We start from the raw sequence: 24032 nt of genomic DNA, 5'->3' as shown, positions 1-24032 counted from the left end.
GTCACAAACACGCGAGCAGAGAGATTACGGTACAGTTTATTTCTGGGGAGAAGTTAAAAAAATAAAATTTCGCCCCCATTAAAAAGCGTTAACAGAAAAATGACATCTCGTTCACCAAAAACTGGTGTAAGTTCTTCAAAAGTGTTAATGTGAAAAAGCGTTGGTCGAATGGGCGTATAGAGGACTCCCTGTACTAATAATTGCCCTGTTGAACATAAATTCCTCCGAACAGTTCAAATTCCACTGAACAGTTCAAATTCCACTGAACAGATGAGGAAAACTCTCACTATGGAAAACTACAGACACCCACTATGAACAAAATACCACCTCCTTAGACCGAGTGCAATGACGTTGACGTTTCCCTTTTGCATTTTAAATTGACCATTATGCAATCGGGCTGGCAGGATGGCCAGAGGTACACACACCAGCCTCGAAGCTGTCTAGATTGAGTGTGAATCTTGAACCAGCTACTGTCATCCCAGTGTTTCACAGTCAGGGTGATTCATCAATGTGTGTGCCGTCCCTCAGATGGACGTTGAACGGGCGTCCCGTGTCCTTTGGTGTCCTTCGCAAAGAGTAGGAGAGTATTTGACAGCACCATGGCCAATTACGAATTCTTGCCCTAACCAGCAAGGGGCACTGTATCAGCGGCACAGCCGTGCTCCTATCAATGATGGAAACGAGCAGCCATGGGCTGCACACAAATGATGATGAAAATGCAATCACTACTGAAATTAAAAAAAACAATCATGCAAAGCATAATCAAAAAAACACGATCATGCAAGCAATCATCAACACAACCGTTCACCCGCAACATACCAAGTCAGACTGAGCGCGCAACTCATCGAAGAGCCACTGATACTTGAGGCTCGAGGTTTTGGCCCTGTTCTGGATAAGTTTCCGTAGAGCCTGAGAAAGCTCCTCTCGGCGCTGCCTCATGGTGGAACTCACACCTGCATCAAACAGTGGCAAAAAGGTCCCGCACACACGCACACCTGTTCATTCATTCCTTTGCTTACTGTGTCCAACTCTGGCTCTGCTGTTCCACATAAAATAAAAAAATCAGCCTGTCCATGCAATGGAACAACTATTAGTAGTACATAATTTAATTATCAAACTTCAAAACTAGCCCCACTGGGCCAACCTCAACCAGATCTACTCACATTGACAAGTGAATGGTGAAAATTACCATTTAATTTAAAAAATGCTTACCGTGTAAGGTTTCTTAAACTCAAATACACAAAGTAACTTGAAGAAGATTTAAAACCCTGATAAGAAAAACAATCACATCAGTCACATGTTAATGGACAAGTGCAGTCTATACACTTGCTAAACCATTAGTTTGGATACAAAACGCACAGTTTATAAGTGATACTATTCTTATAAAAAAAATTATATTTTTTTATTCAGCTGAAAGACATGTCCTTGTCTGAATGAGTTGAACCATCGCGCGTCATGTGGACTTGTGACCACATAGTTTTGGCGGAGTAATAAGTGAAAGTTTCCTTACGGCGAGCATGTGGCAGAATACCATTACTTTTCTGTGAAGTTTTCACCAGTCTGCGAGGGTGGGTGGGTCTAAAACAATTTTCTTAGTCACTGCTCATCACTGTGGCCTTACGCAAAAATGAACTATGTTCGAGGTTAAGACACGTCACGTTTATGAAAATTCCAGGTGGTAAAAACGCACCACCATTGGTAATAAGAGGGTTACAAAGGCTAATAAAAATGATTCATTCACAAAATAAATAGATCTTCAGACCACCCACCCTCCCACCCCCCCCCCCCACAAAAAATAAACAGTACGAATCTGGTACCCGCAAATGACTTTTCTGATAGGGCAGTATCGTCCTCACAACTTTGAAGCAGTCACGAACGACGACGACGACTTCAAACAGAATTCATATCTCGCTCACTAGTGACTGCAGACTACTCAGGTGGAAAATATATATATATATATATATATATATATATATATATATATATATATATATATATATATATATATATATATATATATATATATATATATATATATATATATATACACACATCATTTCTTAGGAAAGACGAGTGGTGCTTCATCACACCACATATCAACAAACTTTCATGGAACAAAGAAATGACCCAAAGGGGGTGAGAATGTTCCATGTCTACATAAGATCAGTAATATTTATTAAGCCTGAGTCCAATTAGGCTAAACAACTGTAAAAGTGAAAACCGAATCTCCTTAGGCATTGTTTAACCGTTATCTCATTTCTGCTTCCATGACCTCAGTTCACCCCTTCTCATTCTGGTGCACCTCACAAAGAATTCACTACAATTAAAATATACAAAATGCAAAGGACTAAGACGCAAATTTACAAGCTCGATGTCATACCGGTTGTAAGGATGGAAATGTCTACGATGCCAGTGCGAGGGTCAGTGGCAGCTTGCTTCAGGGCCTCACGGTACAGCTGCCTGGCCGCTTCTACGTCGGCCACCTCGACGTACTGCGCTAAGCGCACCTTGGCCCAAGCCTCCGCTAGCCGTATCAAGCTTTCAAGCTGACGAGGAAATGCAGATACTGTGCCCCGTCCACCACCTGACTTGCGCATCTCGACATATGCCTGAGGGAGGAGGTTAAAAGGTGCGACGTGACAGACAGAAAATTAGACTGAAAGGGAAGGACAATTGGGTGGAAGGAAAGGGAAGTTGTGCGGAGGACAAAGAGGACCGGGTCGAGCATGGGTATGCTGAGGATAGTTAGGTTGGAAGAACGCAATAACCCAGTTGCCAGGTTGAGTACCTTGTTGTTGCGAGAAGTGTATTGTTTTTTCATGGTTTCGTACTCGCATGGGTCGATAGAAAAAAAATTTAGCTTGGTTGTGGGAGTGGCAACCTTGGGGAACTCCGATAATTTGCATAAATCCAAGATGCCCGCCACGGACGGAGGTGGAAATAACCTTTCAACCAATCAACCTACAATCACATGTGATACATTTTTCCCGTATAATTTTGAGGTGAGGAATCGATTTCTGAGGCCAGTTGTGTGGTTCGGGGTCAAATTCAGGGTCAAAGGTCAAGTTCAATGTCATTTTTGGACTATTGAGGGGTTTTACACTTTTTGACCCCTGCATCAACTACAGATCACTCCTACGAAAGAGTTGATGAATGATCCCGTTGATTCTAATCTCACCTCTTCTTCTTTTCAGAGAAACGTATGATGGCTGACTCAAGGTGTCTTCTCCCGGTGTGTCACGGAGGTGGAGAAGAAACAAAATTCACTGAGATCGGGATCAAGAAGCTCATCTCATGCGCCAAATCCCGTGGGGATGGGGACCTGCAGGCTAAGCTACAGAACATTATTGATGTTGGTGGAGATGCGGCAAGCATAGCCTGCCACAAAGGTTGCTACTGTACTTATACATGAAAAGAGAAAATTGATAGTGAGAAAGTCACAGAAAAGAAAGGCTGAAGATGAGGGTGTAAGGACAACTACAAGGTTTCATACTAAGGTCGCTGACAAAGGTGTGTTTGAGTACAAACGTGATTGTATGTTCTGTAGTGAGGAATGTTTACCCATTGATGATAGACACCCAGAGAGATGGGACCGCGTTCGTGAGTATATGACCAAAAAATGTTTTGACACAGAACGCAACCCACTCCCAACTATGAAAGATATGCTCCTTGATGTTGGTGAGCAGTGTAATGATGATGTCGCTAGAAGGGTCAAGTTGCACCTTGCTTTTGTTTCTGATCTACCTTCTGCTGAGTGCAAGTACCACGTCCGCTGCTATAACAGTTTCACGAATGTCCCCACATAAGCTGATTTGCCAACTGGTAGTGCAGATGAAAATGCTCTGAAGGAAGTCATTGAGTACATGAACCGAGACAGGTCCAGAATATGGAATAGTGTTGAACTGCATTCCCTGTACTCGGATCGAGGTGGCAAGCTCGCTCGACGTGACATGTTAAACAAGTTGACTGACTGCATGAGTAAGGATGTTATCGTTGTTCGGGTAGATGGTTGTGCTACCATTGTTGGTTTCCGTGAGTCCGTTGCTAAAAGTCTCAAGATAGTTAAGGTAGACGATACGGATGAGAGGAGCATTGCTTCCCTGGTGAGGCAGATCAAGCATAAGGCACGGTCGGTCAAGTACAGCAGTGCCAATTATGACCTATCAGAGTTTACACAGGCCAACACAATCAAGGCGACCAGCCCAAGTTTGTTGAAGTTGGTTTCGGACCTGGTCTCCGGTGGTAAAGTGACCTAGAAATCTCTGAGCCTGAGCCAGTCAATTCAGTCACGTTACAGGTACCAGAAATCAGACAACATGAGGACTGGCCGTCAAACTGTTGCACCGGCATGGCAGTTCCGAACTTTTCAAACTCCTTCATGAGCATGGCTTCACGACCTCGTACGATGAGGCCCTGAGATTACGAAAATCAGCCGCTCGTCTACTACGTGACAATGCACAGGTTCTCCACCAGTTCATGGGGTTGTGTAGAACCGTCGGCGTAATCTTCGCGTTGTTTGACAACTTCGATCTCCAGATATTCACACCCACTGGTCGACGCACTACCCATGTCCTCTCACATGAATTCCAGCAACCTCATCCTGCAGGTATGCTGGAGTATGGCCGCGCTAAGCCAGGAATGCAGACCATAATCGCAAAATCTGCTGACCAGCAGGCTCCACCTGAACTTGACATCATGAAGTATGGGTGGGAAATAACAGATGGCACCCCAGTACCAGCAACCTCTGATCAGCCCCCAGGACCCCAAGATCTCATGGATGTAGTGCGGTGCGGCTGTAAGGCACTGAACGTTGCAGCTGTCACCATGGAAAGATATCATGCACTGTGTACTGCGCTTGTGTTTGCAGTGACACCTGCTTCAACCCGTTCAAGACAGGAGATGAAGACCAAGATGAAGTGGAAGAGGAAGGAGAAGCAGATGTGGAAGATGACGAGGAAGCTGAACATCTTGAACTGATGATGAATGGGAGTGATCGCCGTTAATGAATAAACGCTTGACCACCATCGCTCTGAAAATTTCATTATCATTATATTATTTCATTTTTGGCCAAAAATGACCTTGAACTTGACCTTTGACCCTGAATTTGACCCCGAATCACAAAATTGACCTCAGAAATCGATTCCTCAGGTCAAAATTATACGGAAAAGAGGTATCACGCGTGATCGTAAGTTAATTGGTTGAAAAGTTATATTCCACCCCCCCCCCCCCCCCCGTCCGCGGTGGCCATCTTGGATTTATGCAAATTAGCGGAGTTCCCCAACGTTGCCGCAAATTTTCTCTTTCGACCCATGTGAGTACGAAACCATCAAAAAACAATGCACTTCTCATTACAACAACGTTGAGTACAGAACATATACGGGTGGCAAATGGACTACAAAGCCGTAACTTAAGGAAGGATTTGTTATTTCTTTACATAAATATTCTTGCAAATAAAATGTCAAAGAAAAGTAACTGGATGCAAAATGCAGGGAATAACTATTTCCGGTTGTGCTTGGTTTGAAGGTTACAATCAACCCGTTGTTTCGACAACGTTAAATGGTTGACGACACATTCCCACTTTGGTGAATAACGATCATGATAATAAATGGCGGATACACCCAACAAGGACGGGTGATGAGATAGTTAGATGTGAGGGCTAAACAATGACGACGACAGCTGCCACCACTGTTACCGAAACCACGTGACGCAATGGTGCCCGGAAGCACCCTCAACTATATGATGTACCCGACATGGACTGGTGATGGCATTTGAAAGGATGGGAGGGCCATAGAAGAACTTCTGGCACCATTCTGTCACTGAAGCGCTACCCACCGGAGTGGTGCGATGTATGGCAAAAACGTTTGGCATATGATCTGTGTTGTGATGTCACCCAACATGGTGAATGCTTTGAGAAAAGTCTACCATAGACTGGGTCGAACAGAGTAAAAGTTGGAAGTAAATTTAGCTTCTGGATGTAAAATGTTGTTCATTATGCCTGCGGAGTTTGGTGACGATGCACAAAGTGGTGAGAAAGGAGATGGGAAACTGAAAGACACACAGTCAGGCAGGCAGGCAAATAGAAGACAGACAGAGAGAGACAGTCCTTTTACTGTCGTTTTGAAACATCATCCATCTCCATCTCCATCACACCTTTCGTCTCTTACATATCATGTACAAACCAAGTTTGGTTTCTTCGTATCCATCACACACCGTCCATTTGCGAATATATCAGACCTGCCTACCTGCTTGTTCCTTTCTATCACACGCTCTGTGAAGATATCAGACCTGCATACAGTACCTGCACAGAAATTGCATATCTTGTACGCTAAAGTTTGCCAACACCTGATTGCACACTAATCTGTGAGAAGCGGTGCATACCATCCAGAAAACAAATGAGGAACAGCAAGACGCGCAGCTCAGTATATGTTTAAATACTGTATGTTTAACCTTCCTACATACCCAACTTGTTTTTGGCCATGAAACCTGAACCGTATGTTTTTGGTGATTCATAGTAATAATGTTATTGCTTTCTCAACCCTCCCATGTCACCAAAGAATGTCGCATTAGACATAACTTCCTGACCTGCACCAGTGCCTGGCTGGCGTCTTCACTGAGGAGTGGATGGCTGTGACGCCGCGCGTACGCAATATAATCCCTCAGCAGGGCCAGGTCGAGCTGCTCATCCTCAGCTTCGGCCTCGGTACGGAAATAAAGTGACACCAGATGGTGGGCGAGACGGCGATCGTACACCGGGTCCTGAGGGTCCAGCATGAGGAATATCAAGTCAAACCTAGAGGAAAGATGACAGGTGGAAAATATGTAGCAGTCAATATCTCAGTGAAGTGAAAATGAGTGCAGGCAGGTGAAATCAATGTGGAAGGTATAGTGTGCGGACATGAGGTTAAAAGGATAGGAGCAAGTTGTCGATATTGATAACTGAAGGTGTACCACCAACGAGTGTAGTTGCCCAGTAGGTGAAGCTCGTGTCTGGCATTTTGACCACAACATTTCGTCTTCATCTGGGACTGTGTGCCGCATCATTTGCAAGGTGTTAAGTATTCTTTCATGGTGTGATGGAAGGGCACATGACTGAAATAAGCAGATGGTGAGATCGAACATCGTCTTCATCTTCGTGGTATTACCACGTGCTTACTTCAGTCATGTGGTACCCCCAGAATCACACTCCCATCGGAAAGATACTCAACAAAAGCAAAAAATGCCTGCACAGTCCCGTATCAAGACCACTCGGTCAAAACTTTGGACTCAACCTCACCAACTTGACAGCTGCTCTTTTGGTAGTGCCTTCAGTTATTAACACAGTTTTCATCTTTCAAACTACAACCACTTTTTACCAAGCGTGGGCAAAGAGAAAAACGGTGTTAAGCAATTGGTTCACTCCGTCTGTCTGTCTATCTATAGACCTCATTCAATGATCAAGGAACAACTTGATTAGCCCTTTCCTCCACTCAGCGGGAGACGGAGTTTTGCAATCACTTTTGTGTGTCTGTCTGTGTGTCTATCCGGGCTAGAAGAGCTTTTGTCAAATTTTCAACAAAGCTTTATTATGAGAACTAGCATTGATTGACAAGCTTTGCACACCTCATCACACGTCGCTGCAGAGGCATAGGCATCTTTGACCATGCCTGCTTTCTCCAAGAGTGAGGTCAGGGGGAGGGGGAAATGGTGGATGTGGTTTAGTGGGGGGTGATGGTGGATTAGGGGTTGTGGGGGGATGGAAAATCATGGAAGGGGGTGGGGTGGATGGTGCTTGGGGGGGGGAGGTGGGGGAGGTCGGCCAAATATATTTAGTGCTCTGACTAAATATATACTGTAAATCAGAAGTCAGAACCCAACACGTATAAGTAAAAAGGAACTGAGCACAAATTTATATTTATTTTAAATTATCAGTTGGAGGTGGATGGCAAAGACAACACAATATCAAAAACTGGATGGGAAAGTTGAATTGCCAGCCATGCAGAGCAGATGTTCTCCCGATACATCGCTTTCCTTGGACTTCCGGAGGGTGTACGTATACTTCATATATTTCCTTTTACCCGTATCTCAATCTCAATCTCGATTAATCAAGTCTTTCATTAATCAAAGTCCAACTGCTACAAAGTTTCTTTTCTATATTCTCTTAATTGCATCCCTCACGTAATGTCTTTACTCACATTTCTGACTTATTTGAAAAGCATGTTCGTATTCCATCAATCGTCATTTTTTCCCCCACAACTTCAGTGCCAATTCACCCCATTTACTTAAATCCACCTCCTCCTAACCCCTCACATGTTATCCCCTCTCCTTACCCCCTCATCCTACATCTGCTCTTGGCACCTCTTAACTGTCTTCTGCTTCAGTATGAGCTCCTCCTCTATTGTCCCAAACTGTGTGGTGTTCTAACATCTGTGGGTTCCATTCTAATTCAACAGATATCTCACTCTCGCAATTAGTACACTCATCACCACAAACATGCTCCTTCCTTTCTCTCAGCACACCTCCCCCTCTTCCCAACCCCACAAATCTTGTACCTACCCCTGCCCGCTCCCTTCTTCACCATACCTCCACCTGCCCTCTCTCCCCCACACCCCCAGGAATACCTCTGGCTACAGCTTCCACTCCACTCCCACCTCATGTATTTATGTGTGTTGTACCGTCCACCATAAAGTGATGACTCCATTTACATCTCGCTATCTGAAAACATGGACCAACTTCAATCCTCTCATCCCAAGTCTCTCTTCCTCATATGTGGTGACTTCAATTGTCATCATGCCAGTTGGCTGGGTGTGGGTACCTCTCTCACCTGCCAGGGCACTTCAGCAAAAGATTTCTGTGACTCATTGGGACTGACTCAATCTGTCAACTTCCCGACCCGGATCTCAACCAACAGTACGCCATCTCTTCTGGATCTGATTTTGATCAATTTCCCTGAAAATATATGTTCTTCCTCCGCTCCAATCGGTTCATCTGACCACATGCTTGTCAAAGTACTCGTGTCTGGTATTTCACTCAGGCCGACTGGCAGGGACGTCAAGCAGCCATCAAACTTCTAGACTGGTCTCCCATCTCTACTTCCACCTACATCAACTCATCCTGGGAATTCTTTCAAAGAAAAAAACTCTCTCAGTCTCTGTCTCTCTCTAATTTATCCGCTCTCGTCTTCAGATGTCCTACCCTTCCTCCCGCCCATGGTACACTGAAGCTTGTGGCGAGGCAGTTGTCCTGAAACAACTTGCCTTCGCCTCAAAGAAGACCAATCCAACCGAAGGCAATCTCAGTTTTTTCCACAAAGCTCGGAACAAGTGTGCGTCCACCCTCAGGAGAGCCAGAAAACAACATCTTTCTAATCTCAAGTCTGAACTCTTAAACCTGTCTCCCTCCTCCAAATCCTGGTGGCATCCAGTTAAGTCCGTTTCTGGTGTATGTTCCCCCTCCAACCCCTCGCTTACCTCAAATGGCCACACAGCTGACACTGCACATGAATAGGCTGAATGCCTAAACTCCGAGTTTGCTTCTAAATCTTGTTTCCCAAACCCATCGCAAACTGTACCCACCTCACCCAATCACACCAAGCTGTTCCTGGACTGCGTGTCCTTTTCTCCTGACAAGGAAGAGAGCTTGCTGTCAAACCTCCACTCAGATTCTGCAAACGGTCCAGACGGCATCAGCCCACGTGTCCTAAAAACATGCTCTGCTTCTCTTGCTCTCCCTCTCTCTGTTCTCGTCACCCTCTCATTTGCTCAAGGTCCTCTGCCAACTGTTTGGAAATCAGCAAACATGACCGCTCTGCATAAAAGAGGTGCAAAAATAGATCCCTGCAACTACATACAAATCAGCTTTCTCCCAATCATCAGCAAAGTAATGGGAATCCATCATCACTTCCGACATTAAATCCTTCCTCTTCTCCAATGGCTTGATTTCCAATCATCAATTTGGATTCAGAACAAGTCACTCTAAACTGGATATGCTGCTTCTGCTCTCCCAGCAATGGATGGAGATCCTCAATGACAGAGATGAAATCAGAGCCATCTCCCTTGACATATCACGTGCTTTCGATATGGTCTGGCACCCTGCCCTGCTCACCAAACTCTCTACCTATGGTATCCAAAGCCATCTCCACTCATTGTTCGCAGACTTCATCTCCTGTCACAACCAACATGTGGCCCTTTAATGAAGTTCTCTCATCCCCTCTTCCTGTCCAGGCTGGAGTTCCTCAAGGCAGCCTTCTGGGCCCTGTGCTTTTTCTCGTTTTCATCAATGATCTCTCCGACTCTCTGGAAAATCCTCTTTATCTCTTTACTGATTACTCCACCCTCTGCCGTACCATAGATCATCCCTCAGATCAGCAAGCAGCAGCTTCTTCACTCTCTGCAGATCTGGATAAAATCACAAGCTGGTCCAACATGTGGAACATGTCTTTCAATCATGACAAATCTCACACTCGCACTTTGTCTCTCCTGAAGGACCATCTGGAACCCCCCCCTACCCCCCTCCCCAATCTACTTTTTCAACAATCCTCTTGAAGAAGCAAGCTGGTCTCCAAAGCCATTCGCCGACTGGGCATCTTCCGTCGTGTAAAGTCCTTCCTTGGCACATCTGAGCTCCTGACCGCCTCCTCTCCGGTTTGCCCCCCCCCCTGCTCTGTCTCCCATATGTCACACACACACACACACACACACACACACACACACACACACACACACACACACACACACACACACACACACACACACGCCACTCAAGGTCCACTTGCAACCACATTCTGGTAAAACTACCAAAATCAAGAATCACTGCTGACCTCCACCCTTTCATTCCTCTTTTTTCCTGCCTTTGGAACAACCTCCCGCACCCTCTTCAATCCCACTCTTCCCTCCAGGTCTTCAAAACAGCTGTTCACCACCATCTCTTATCTTCCCCATCCCAAACCAGCATCTTTTCTACTCCAGTCAATCCACCCCAAACCCACCTCATTCAAATTCCCTGCTTTCCTTCCTGAAAGTCGCTGTCGTGTAAGGACCTGAAAGTCCCTGTAGTGTCAATCTTGTTTACCCCGTGTACCCTTCCATGGATCTCCTGATGTCTCTGTTCCCCACTGTTTTGTCCTTCCCTCTCCCACCCCTCTTATCTCCTGCTCCCCTTTTCTGTACGTTCAGAGTTTTCTCTCTCATACGAGCCTCGTCGTTGTATACAAAAAAAAATAAGATGAAATAAAAAATATCAGATAGTTATATACTGTTGGACCCTGCTATGCGCAGATTCACAAGTCCCGGTTTATAAAATGTGATCTGCTTCGACATTTGCAGGCATGTGCTTCATGTATTCAAATTTTCTTTTTGCATTTAAGCGAGTTTGTTGCATGTGTATTGTCGAAATTGATTTCCTCTTTAAGCATTTGTAATTGTTATGAATGAATAAAGACAATGTCCCTCACTCACAAAATATTAATTGTGCAAGGGTAAAGTGCCACAGTTGAAAGGATTCCGTTGGAAACAATTATCCCTGTCTTCTGTTACATTTGCTTTCTGTAAAACATACATCTGCCTTCTGTTACAATTAATTTGTGATATTAATTTGTCATTTGTCAGTTACATTGTTTAGAATGATGTAACAACCTGGAAATGTTGCATAAGTTCCAGAAAGACTGAAGTATATCAATTTAGTACATGATGAAATATAACTTTAAATATTTCTTATTTCGTTCACAAACTTAATGAATATAATGCATGACTTTTGTGTGGAGGCATTGTAAAAATTGCTGAGGAGCGGTGCCAATCACAATGTCAGAATGCAATGTTCTTTGTCACCGCTGAGAATGTGCCAGTCATGATTCACTCCCCTGATCTGTACAACTGTCTGTTCCTCCAAACACTGTGGAACACTGAGGGGCTGTTTGTGCTCTTTTCTGATTGGCTGTACTTGGGCCTTGCCAACTGGAACCAACATTGTTTGGACTCTGTTCCACTCCTCTCCAGTGGCAGAAAGCAGTTATTTTGACAAAACCTTTGAGAAAAGTTACTCCTTCCCAGATGAAAGGCTATTTTTATTTTATCCTGTTTGTTCAACAATTTTCCATACTCGTCCTTGTTTCGATTTATAATGCTTGGATTAGGGCATTAATTTGAGAGTTTCATTGATGGAGATTTCTCCCATATTGTGTGCACGTACGTAACGTATTAAAGATTCTCCTTTGTATGCTGAACCTGAGTGGAAATAGAGTTCATTTCCACCACAGTATTCACGTTTTTTTTCTCGGGCGCATTCGCGGTTTTTCATGTAATTTTTGATTTTCCTTCATGAATCATGAACCGCCGGAAACCTACCCCCCCTTTTTCCATTGAAACAATGCCCTGCTTTTCATGGATTCAGTATTCATGGCATTTTCCAGGAACGTATCCTCGGCGAATAGCGGGATCCGACAGGATGTTATCACCGCTAAGATAACATATACAGTCATGCGCCACTTAACGATGGGGTTACGTTCTGAGAAACGAGTCATTAAGTGACGTCGTCGTTGTGCGAACATCATTTTTTTGTTTTTTTCGTTTTCGAACATCGTACTTACACAAACCTAGACACCTCGGTTATATGGTATAGCCTATTTTCGTTTTCGAACATCATACTTACACAAACCTAGACACCTAGGCTATATGGTTGGTATAGCTATATGGTTTCCAGGTCAATCACTCGACGTGACCTCTTATCAGCACTGGCAATATCAGCAGTGGATTTTGTACACTTGAGGTCCATGATGAACAAAACACGAGATTAAATCAAGCACATGGAAAAATGAAACAATCAAGAGACGCGGTAAACACGAGATGTACAGTAGAACAATACTGCGTGACACGGCATGCTGTTTTACAGTAAACTTTTTTTTTAATAAGTAGAAAGAGTACACGCTAAAATAACAATAAAAAGTACAGTATAGTAAATACATAAACCAGTAACATCGTTGTTTATTATCATTATCAAGTATCATGTACTGTACAGTGTATATAATTGTATGTGCTACATTTATACGACTGGTAGCGCTACGTCAGCTACATCACCAGGCGATAGGAAAGTTTCAGCTACATTTTTTTTTTTCATTTTTTCAGAGCTGGCAGATCCGTCGTATATGCGATCCGTCGTTGCCCGGAACGTCGTTAAGCGGCGCATGACTGTGTATGTATGTATGTATGTATGTATGTATGTATGTATGTATATATATATATATATATATATATATATATATATATATATATAGAAATATATATATATATATAGAAATATATATATATATATATAGAAATATATATATATATATAGAAATATATATATATATAGAAATATATATATATATAGAAATATATATATATATAAATATATATATATATATATATATATATATATATATATATATATATATATATATATAGAAATATATAGAAATATATATATATAGAAATATATATATATATATATATAGAAATATATATATATATATATAGAAATATATATATATAGAAATATATATATATATATATATATATATATATATATATATATATATATATATAGACATACATACATATATATATATATATATATATATATATATATATATATATATATATATATATATATATAAATATATATATATGGAAATATATACCAGGTAAACGCACCAGGCGTTGCCAGAGTTATTTTTGAATGAATTTAATCTTCTGTACATAGGTCTGACATGAGCCCAGTATCAGTTCCCTATTGGGCCATGGCAGGCATAGCCTAAGGGGGCTGGTGAGGGGGAACCCCCCCCCCGGCCGGGGGGCCTCGCCACCTCGCCTATAACCTTCCCGGGGCCCGTCCTGACATTTTTTTGTTTCAGAGGTTTCCTCCTATCTTTCACCGTTCAGGAGATTAGCGCGGGCAGAAAAAAAACAAACAAACAAAAACTTCAAATTAGATATACATATATTATGTATATATTATAAATAGGGCCTCGAGGAGCCCCGCCACCGAGCCTATAACCTTCCCGGGGCCCGTCCCAACATTTTTTGTGTCAGAGGTTTCCTCCTATCTTCCACCGTTCAGGAGATTAGCGTGTGCAGACAAACGAAAACTTCAAATTATATATATATATATATATATATATATATATATATATATATATATATATATATATATATATATATATATATATATATATATATATGTATATTGTTGCGGTATTCGCGCCCGCCGGCGTGCTGACGGCCACGTAACTCGAATCGCGGCACGTCGCCCACCGGACGGACAATCCAGTCGTGACCCTCTCGGACTAACGCCGGGAACCAGTCACGGGTGGACCTTTCGGTCTCACCGCGATCGAGCCAATCAGCCCCCGCGTGGGATAGGGTTGCTCGCCAAATTCGACCTACCTAAGTACCCACGCGGAGGGTAGACCGGGCGATCGCACCTCGCCGCAGGTCGACTTCGGACACGGGCCACTTAAGCGACCCGTTCCGTACTATCGGGATAACCGAGCGGTGTTATCGTCGACCTCGACGGTTCGATTAATTATCGGGCGTATTCAGCCCACTACCAACCCTTTACGTGAAGCAAGATGAGGATTCAATGGAGGAAAAGACGAAGCGAAGCGGGAAACAGTTCAACACAAAGCACATTTATTCGCGGCACACGGGAAGCACACATATTCAATTACACCAAAAGCACACAGAAAAGAAAAACACAATTCCATTTACACAAAAAGCAAATATAAAAGAGAAGACACAATGCAGAGCTAATACCGACTACCGAGCACACGGCAACACTTATACAATTCTACTTCACAGACGGCGCCGACAACACATACCCAAAACCAAGGAAAAGAATACCCTCAAGGATGAGGCGGGCCTGAGGCCGAGACCGGGTCGCGCCTACCCGTCTGGTGATGAGACGCGGAGCGGCGATGGTGCCTCAACTCCGCGGGCCTCGCGGACAGTGTCTGGTAGGGGGTGGGAAAGGGGCCCCCTTGGTCGCACTATCTCAGCGCGGGGGGAAACAGGAGGGGGTTGCTGATGCTCGGGGTATAGAGGATTTCCACTCTGCCTCGAGTCCCGCGACGAGCGTCTCCACCTCGGCCAGGTCGCGCTGTCGGCCTCCCTGGGGTGCAGCTCCCGACGCGAGCACCCCCTCGTCTGGTGTCGCTGCCTTTCCACAGCTCCGTCCCCTCCGTTCCGACTCCAACGCACACGACGACCAGCTCCTTCTCGCCAACTCCACCGCCCGCGAAGTCTTAACTCTCTGATCTCGACTCTCCTACTCTCTTCCTTTGGACTCTACTGGACTGACGAACACGGTCCTTTTATCAGCCCCGTAGCTTCGCCCTCTCATCCTTGACCCCCTCCCTTCGACCTTTCACCTCGCTCCCCATTGGCCCGAGAAAAAGTGGGCGTGAAGGCTTTTTGATCCATAAATTTGCATATATCGATCGCCCTGGGGGCGGGGCCAATTCGCCCCTCGCTCACCGATTGGACGGCAAAAAGTGGGCGTGTGTCGTTTTTGATCCGTTTTTGAAGCACAAAATCCGTGATTTTGTACACGCTGTTCGGCGCGCGCCCTGCACGAGTCCAACACCGGTACCCACAGCGGGGCAAGAACGGTGGCGATGCGACGGTTGCGAGGTGTGACGGGAAGGTCGTGGCGGTTGTGGTGAAGCGGCGTTGTGGTTGGTGGTTGATGTTGTGGTTGTGGTGGTAATCATGGCGGTTGGTCCAAAATAAAGATAGCAAAAGAAAAACGGCTATCCTGAAGAGTCGCAGCACGCATAAATGACATGTATTCCCACTAGACAACGGGTTTGGGCCTAACTACACATGTACTTACCGAGATACCTCACCAAAGGGACCTGAATGGTGGTTTGCGAATTTGGTAACCACAACAATATATATATATATATATATATATATATATATATATATATATATATATATATATATATATATATATATATATATATAGTTACGGAAATGGCCCTTATTGGACTACTAAATATAGGATTAGCTCAGATCCCCCATTAAATGCATGTATAGCTGGGTTGTTTTGGTAAAGTAGACGTTATACGTGTGTCGGGAAGTGCAAGAGACTGTTTTTATGTTCGTACAGTGGTGGTGAAACAAGAACTCCCTCGTATTCCTACCCCATCCCGGGATAGGCCCCTCCCAGTCGGCTGAGGGGGTGTGGCCTGGAGAGAGGGTGTGGCTTGAGTGAGGAAGTGACGCGAAGGGGCGGAGCTTTTTTTCATTTTTCGCCGAGAGAGGCGTGCTGGTGGAACGAAAGGAAGATACGAAAGGAAAAAGGGAGCTCTCAGTTTTGGACGAGCGTCGGGTTCGTGAGGCGTGCTCGGAGTCGCTTCGAAGCGAGAAACGAAGGCTTCGTGAAAAGAGCTGTGTGTGGAGAACAGTCGCTCTCGAAAGAGTGCTCGTGTTTTTGGAAGCGAGCGAACGAAGGAGGGACAGTGTGGAATCTGCCGGTACAAAAACGGCAGTCGGCTTTGAGAGGCTGCCTGCACGTGGAGTCGACGATCAACTCGTACGGGGAGGTGATCGACAGATTCCGCTTGCATCTGGCCGTGGAGCCTCCGTCCGTACTCACCTCACGGCTGGACACATTGTCGATCCGCCTGAGGAGCTCGGCACCTCGATTTGGGCCTTGTCTGGTGCACAGGCCAGGCCTGGATTGTGTGCTGGACCTCGAGAGAGATCGGCTGAGGCCCATCATTGATCTTGCGGACTTGTGCCGTCGACATTGCGCGGGGCCGGAACGCGCTGAGGAGAGCGTGCGCACGCGGTGCCTTGAGGGAGCAAGAGTATGACGCCTCCATTTCGCCACGCGGCACGTTCTAGCGCGAGTTTGAATCCGTGGACATTCGCCTGTTGCGAGCGACATTCGTGCTCTTGACACTTTCCTCTCGTCCATGAAACCTCACCAAGTACTGTCTTGTCTTGCATACATGCCGTTTGTCTTTGTCTGCACGTGTTGTATAAGGCATATTTCGGTAGTGATCCCCTCGAAACCTGTAGACTGTGGTTCCCTAGTTAAGAACGGGTTGAGGGTTGTTGATAAAAAAAAATTGTTGTAAATTTTGCTTGTGTTGTGATCCCGATGTTTCAAAACGAATCTGGTCAATTCGTATGAAGTTGCCGCTATGGATTAATTTGTGTCGCGTCGAGGAAGGATCCGTTCGATTGGCATATAAAACCAAAATGGTTACAGAATGGCAGAAAACGCTCGGCATCTGACACAACCAGTCTGTAACCAGGAGTTCAATTTCCCCAACTGGCAAGGTACACGGATTACGTTGGTATCGCGATTGAAGGCGCGTGACCCGAGGCCTGTGCTGAGCCGGCCGGCGTTATAAACCCCGGAGACGGTGGTGGTGAGGGTGGCGCCTAGGACCGGGTGAGAATCCCGCCACCCCAGATCCGCAACAATAGATACATACACAAATATATACATACATTTATATTCCACATGAGGGGTTACGATTCTGCATGAGGACCGCCACAAATGTGTGTATGCTTTGATTGAATAGGTAACTCGATCCAACCGCCACAAAATGGGTCGGAGTAGGTAAATGCATTTTTGAATTTGTCAGCCACTTGACCAGCATACACACATTTGTAGCAGTCTCATTTACTCCTCATGGGTATAAAACCACATTCTTGCTTCAATGGTATTCCTCATGCATCTGGTATAAACCCTTTCCAGCAGTTTAAGGCTTCGATGCAGTTAGCCATTGGCCTTCAGAGGGTATAGCGTTGCACCTTAGCTTATCACCCACATGCTTTTCCAATTTTCTGAATCGCATGTTCCTCTCATACGAAATATCAATGTCATTTGAAAGATGAAGTCACCCACGAACCTGGACAGCAAGGTATGAGGAAGCTGAATGTTTTCTATCGTTGTTTTCTTTGGATTCCACTGGGACTCTACAGGATTGGCAGCAGCAAGGATTGATGTCCGGGCATTCAACTGACAAATTATCCCTGCCTGAAAAATATAAACGATGGAGTGCATCATGAGATATGGAAGAGTATGTAGAACAAGGTTGGTGGTTGGGAGAGGGGTAGCAGCATGAGAAGAAGAACACAGCACGAGGATAGGAAGAGTGGGAGGGTGGACAATGCTGCAATACCTTTGCAATGGAAAGTGTTTGTTGCTCCATAACTTCATGCAATACTGAACGAGTGCTGTCACTCATTTTGTCAAACTCATCAATGCAGCACACGCCGTTATCACTCAGCACCAAAGCTCCAGTTTGTAGAACCAACTGTCGCGTTTCTGGATCTTTCGTTACATAGGCAGTGAGTCCAACTGCACTAGATCCCTTTCCAGATGTGTACTGCCCACGAGGGACAAGATTATACACGTACTGCAACAGCTGAGACTTGCTGGTACCTGCAGCCATAACAATAAAATCAGCTCTTAAAATCTGTCCTCTGCCATGAATGTTTGGTGATAGGACGTTGCCTGTCCAGGAGCCTGATGTGAGAAGTCATTCCTTGTTAAGAAAAAGGAACAAGTTCCACATCCTGCAGTAACCTATTTAATATGCAATGTACAAGATTCAAAGGAGTGCCCAGATGAGGGCATGGAACAGATAAACCAGAAATTGTCATGACATCCTTATCTCTCAAGGTAAGATACCTGAAGAGAGATGAAAGGCTCTTTCATTGTTTACATAAAACCTGGCACGACGAGCTGCCTGACTGCAGCAATGGTTGTAAAAGTGCACAAGGTTGAGTTCTTATTTGCCAAAACAATATTTACCCCCATTGCTGTAACAAGTGTTGAATTTCCAAGCCCATAAGAAACTTAGAAAAAGCAAGAGCATGTGCACCTTAGAGGGGCAGGTCATTATCTCCCTTAAGGAGTACGCTTAAGGAATGAGGCTGCAGGAGTTATCAAGTAATAATGATGGAAAGGAAGTATGAGATACCATCTTGTATTTCCCACAATCACCATTTGAAGGAAGAATGACAGAATTAGCGATCAAAATTATATAAGTCGAAGAAATTGTATTTAATGGAACATGTCTTCCAATCCTGGAAAATCTCAGTCTCGCCCTGTCGCTCGGCAAGGATCATCGAACCAACCCACCTATCTATTTTCATGGTCAGTCAATGGAAGAGGTTTAGTCTCGAGAAATTCTTGGCTTCACTATCAGTGAGTCACAATATCTCTTACAATAGCAGACTGGACATCTTTCATCATTCCAAGTCATTCCTTGGAAAATCAGAACTACTCAGCCTACAAGACCTTTGTCTGTAGCTCAATGGAGTACTCCCCTGGCACCCCAACATCACATCTGTAACTCCTGGATTCTATATAATCCAGAGCTCTCATTTAATGGATTCTTCCACGATGAATGCAAAGTACAATTCCTGTTGCTCTCATATAAGACAGGTTGGCAGACTGTTTTTATACCACCTCACCTCTGCTCTCGGTCCCTCTACCCTGCTGGCTTTGTGCTTGCTGAGTCTCCGATATCTCCATTCTCGATTACATAGTCACGGTTCTCAAAGAAAAACCATAAGATAACCCGTCCACAATATATTTATTTCAAAACTGCATTTATCTCAATCAACCGATCATAAAGGGGGAAAACACTAGAAATCTATGAATTGGACAAATCCAGACGTGTCAGAGGATGTCAAACTCTCAGATGTCTGGTGGCAAATAAAAGCTCAAAAGGAAAGTGAAGAGATTCATCAGGATAGTCTCTTACCGGGATCTCCACAAAGCAAAATGTTAATTTCTGCTCTGCAGTTACCACGACCGGTGCTGCTGAAATCCTTCCGAGTCCCTCCGAAAAGTTGGAGCAGTATGCCCTGGAAAAGCAAGCAAACAAACAAACAAAAAAACAATGAATAATTTTATTGCACCGGCTCTTTATGCTTAACACGGCCATTTCATTCTGAGCACACTGTGCATCTTGCCGCCTTGCCTGTTCTAGCTCACTCGGATCTTCTTTCTAAAGATATGGAGGTTTGGCAAGACTATTGTGGTGCCATTAAGTAATGACATTCATTCACAATTAAATGCATTAAGAGCCACCCGTGAGGCTTACCCCCGGCCAAGGCACCACATTACATTGGCCATTGAGCCTGACTGACACCACATTTGATGCTGACTTACCAACCATGTGCCCAATTTGTTTATACATTGTAGACAGCCAATCAAGCAGCAAGATTACGTTGCCTGAAAGAAAGAAAAAAAATCAAGGAAAAAAATAAAAGGATGGGAGGATTAAAACTAGGAAAGCTTTTGACAATCCAAAGTCAGTGATGTTGGGGTTTTCTGTATTTATTAAGCCTCCTCCTGTAGAACAGGGGAAGGCTTGTTGCTGCTGTAGGGTTTGTTTCCACAATTAGTGCCTCAATTTTTCAATGGTACCACAGTTACCAAAATTTCTGAGCTGCATCTCGGAGCCGGATGGGACTTTTGGGTGAAAGGACTCCCGGGTTTACACCCCTACGAGTACCAAACCACTATTTAGATTTTCCTCATTTTTTTTCTCCCAATGTATGAAGAATTTCAGAATGAAAGTTTGCATTAATATTGGAAATAAAAAGTACGTGGGGTTAACATAATTTTATTTCACCTTGATCTAATTAAGGTCATGACCCAATTATGGACATTTTAAAATTTTCCACCTAAATTTGACGAAGGTCTGTCCAATCAGAACAAAATTGCCCGATCTGGATAACCTAGACTCTTGAGCAGTGTTTCTCAACCGGGGTTCCGCAAGAGGTCGCGAGGGGTTCCGTGAGAAACAGTAATAAATAGGCTAATGTATTTTTGAGTAGTTTATGTTCGATTTAATATTCGTAATTTTACTAAACACATATGGCATATTGTTGGAAACTCCTTGGTTATTATAATAGAGGCTTCAACCTCTTGTATTATTTACAATTATAACAACCATAGGGAATGTATTTAACGATGTCTATATGGCGCCAGTGTGAAACCGCCCTCACTGGTTAGTGGACGTCCTGTACGCGGCGGATTCGTATATCATTGAGTGACTGACTCAAGTACGGGACGCATGCACGGTGTCTATCTATCTTCTCTGTGCTTCCTAGTGTGAAGTCTCTCTCTCAAGGTTAGTTCTTCTGTTTACTTTTATTGCTTCAGCTTTATTTGTTTAAGTTTTGTTGATCAAGTTACATGAGTTGTGTTTTTTAATTGTCAAACAGACTCAGGGTTGACAAACACTTTCAAAAATGACGTTTCCAAAAAAAAAAAAAAACATTTCTGTGAATTAAAACCTCGGTGTGAGGTCTCATAAACGAGCAGTATGTTTTTTTTTCATTGCCAATAAATTTGACAAAAAGGGGGTCATTTTTTCCTTAAACCAGGTATCCGAAAAAAATATATTATATTTACCACGTGAACTACGATAGAAATATAAAAGAGCTAGATATTAATAATGCTATATAATAATTTTTATGCAGGGGTTCTCTGAGACATGAAAACTATTTCAAGGGTTCCACAAGGGTAAAAAGGTTGAGAAACGCTGCTCTAGAGGCAAGGGGAATCTATGCTTAATTTAAGTCATACACCTCTGAGTTAAAGGTCAAGAACAAATTATGGTCTGAAAAAAATAACATGTTTTTGTCATGGCTCAATTTTCCCATTGAGAAATCTCAAAGACTGCTTGGCCTTCGAAGATGTTTTTGCATAATCATAGTGCACCTGCACTGAAGTTGTGCACTTGATATTTGATTTGTGTGTTTGATCTGCTTTCTTCAGATTGTAAACTTTTTGATTACAACTTGAATAATATTCCTCCGATTTTCATGATGTTGAGTTTTATGAATAGATTGTAGATGGGACATGTATTCTTAATTGACACTCTATCCCTAAATGTTGAAGGTCAAAGTCAAGGTCATATGGCAGTCTGAAAAAAATAGAGCCATCATTGGATTGTGGGCCAAGAGTAAGTCGGAGCAATTACCAAGGGTAAGTTTATTTAATACCTGCACAAAAGACTCATCACAAAGGGTTGTTTTTTTTTTTTACACTGACTTTCCCACATTTCCTGTTAAATAAGAGGTAAAGGCTCATGACAAAAGAAGAAAACTTTTTTTTTAAACCTAAAACTTGCTCCGGTTTCCTTTTACTCCACAAGAAAAACTGAAGTTTTTATTATTCTTAACATATCCTGGTTCACGACACATGCCAATTTTTGACTGACGTCAATGCAATATCATTCAGTTTGGTTTTCAGTTGCTCTTAAGCCAGTGCTGGGAACTTGGTTGCAAAAAATAAGAAAACAAGTAGTGGTACAAAGTACACTGCCCCATGCCAAATAAATAAATAACAAATTCTCCAGCGTGCAGCATACAGAATCAGAATTGGGAGGGAGCGGTGTACAATAATTGATTGATTAGTTGATTGTGTAATTAAAATGAATAAATAATAATTGTAAAAACATTGATTTCTTAATCAATTGGCTAATGAATCTTAATCAATTTCATACCCAAACCACCAATGTTTCATCCGAATCTGTAACTTTTTACAAATTAAGTAATTAATCAAAAATTTAATTAATTAATCAGTAAATAAAAAACCCTTAATGGCAAAATCACTTGTTCACCGTCATGTCCAGATATCAGCTTCCTCGCTCAAAATGTGCCTGAGATATTGCCAAGATGAGAAATTAAATAAATCGATAATAAGAAATTGATCAATGAAATGATGAATCAATGAATCAAAAATATTCTTTATAGACAAATCACTTGGTCACTGTCATGTCCAAATATCAGCTTCCTTGATCAAAGGATGGCTGATATATTGCCCAGACAAACAAACAAATAAGAAAACAAACAAAAACATACAAACGGAGTGAAAACTGAGTACTCTTCCTGTGGCACCCAGCGATGGCGTCATGCATCGCCTGGATATGGAATTGGGAAGGAGCGGTGTACAATATACGGTACAAAAACACATATATACATATATATATACATATATATATACATATACATATACATATACATATACATATACATATACATAGTTACGGTGCCGGGGGTTGGCCGCGAACCTACCGCTCTGACGGAGCCGCAATTCGAGTCGACCCGACCGATCACCCGGAATATAGATCGCCGCCCGGATAACTCAGAGGCCGACGGTTACTTGTGCAAGAACCAAAATACGCCAATGGGCAGACCACGTGGGGTAGGGTCGATTGCTAATCTTCAATTTACCTAAATACCCACGTGATCCAACTACCGGGGTATTCCACCCTCGACGGAACTCGTACGGAACAAGCCGCTTAAGCGAGCCTGTCCCGTGCGTGATTCCGAGCGGCTTAATCGCCGAGAACCGTAGGTCCGAATGGCCCCCTATTACAGCAAACCAAAGGCTAACGACCAACACACGAAATGCTCAGTCAATGAAAGAATCGACGCGACGAGCTGAAAACATTTAACAATTGGGGTATTTATTAATAATAATGGGGAACTAGGGAAGCATGTAAGAGCAGAACTATACTGACTATACAAAATGCAATACAATCATTTAGAGCAAACAAAGCACTTAACAGTTTCCTACTTATTAGACGGGCCCACGGACACACACACACACACACACACACACACACACACACACACACACACACACACACACACACACACACACACACACACACACACACACACACACACACACACACACACACACACACACACACACACACACACACACACACACACACACACACACACAAAAGTTTTAAAAGTCTAACATTTCAAGCTCACTCCAGCCCATCATCAGAGACAGGATTAAAAAACGCATACGGTGCCATTTATACATAATGTTGAGAGATTGATCATCCTGACTGACAACATCTGGATTGACGTCACTTTATCAATTAAATTGTTACTTCCAATTACTTCCTTGATATGTTCTGTGAAAGTGCCTGGGGTGATTGGAACGTGCAGTGTGTTTACGGATGTTTGAGCTGGTGACATAATGCTTGATACGCCGGGTGTTAAATCGATACG

At 43.4% G+C, this 24032-nt stretch overlaps 2 protein-coding genes across 3 annotated transcripts in view; one reads left to right on the top strand and one right to left on the bottom strand.

Annotated features, from left to right (window-relative positions):
* The window catches only part of LOC147021813 (zinc finger protein 385D-like), a 406813-nt gene extending 402478 nt beyond the window's left edge, over window positions 1–4335 (top strand). The window contains exon 11 of the mRNA XM_085892201.1: window positions 3195–4335. Coding sequence (XP_085748327.1) covers window positions 3195–3206 — 12 coding nt within the window. The 3' untranslated portion in view covers window positions 3207–4335. The remainder of the gene's footprint in view (window positions 1–3194) is intronic.
* MCM4 (minichromosome maintenance complex component 4) overlaps window positions 1–24032 on the bottom strand; it is an 80795-nt gene that overhangs the window by 13179 nt on the left and 43584 nt on the right. For both annotated transcript variants that reach the window (XM_085892195.1, XM_085892194.1), the window contains exons 13-18: window positions 19748–19850; window positions 18155–18417; window positions 17882–18009; window positions 6583–6790; window positions 2381–2609; window positions 820–953 (exon numbers count right to left, since the gene is read on the bottom strand). In XM_085892195.1, coding sequence (XP_085748321.1) covers window positions 820–953; window positions 2381–2609; window positions 6583–6790; window positions 17882–18009; window positions 18155–18417; window positions 19748–19850 — 1065 coding nt within the window. The remainder of the gene's footprint in view (window positions 1–819; window positions 954–2380; window positions 2610–6582; window positions 6791–17881; window positions 18010–18154; window positions 18418–19747; window positions 19851–24032) is intronic.

This window comes from Eptatretus burgeri, chromosome 8 (genome assembly GCF_056783735.1).
Source record: "Eptatretus burgeri isolate ZD-2024b chromosome 8, Ebu_testis_v1, whole genome shotgun sequence".
In the NCBI taxonomy this organism is placed as follows: domain Eukaryota; kingdom Metazoa; phylum Chordata; class Myxini; order Myxiniformes; family Myxinidae; genus Eptatretus; species Eptatretus burgeri.
This window is presented reverse-complemented; position numbering and strand designations above follow the sequence as displayed.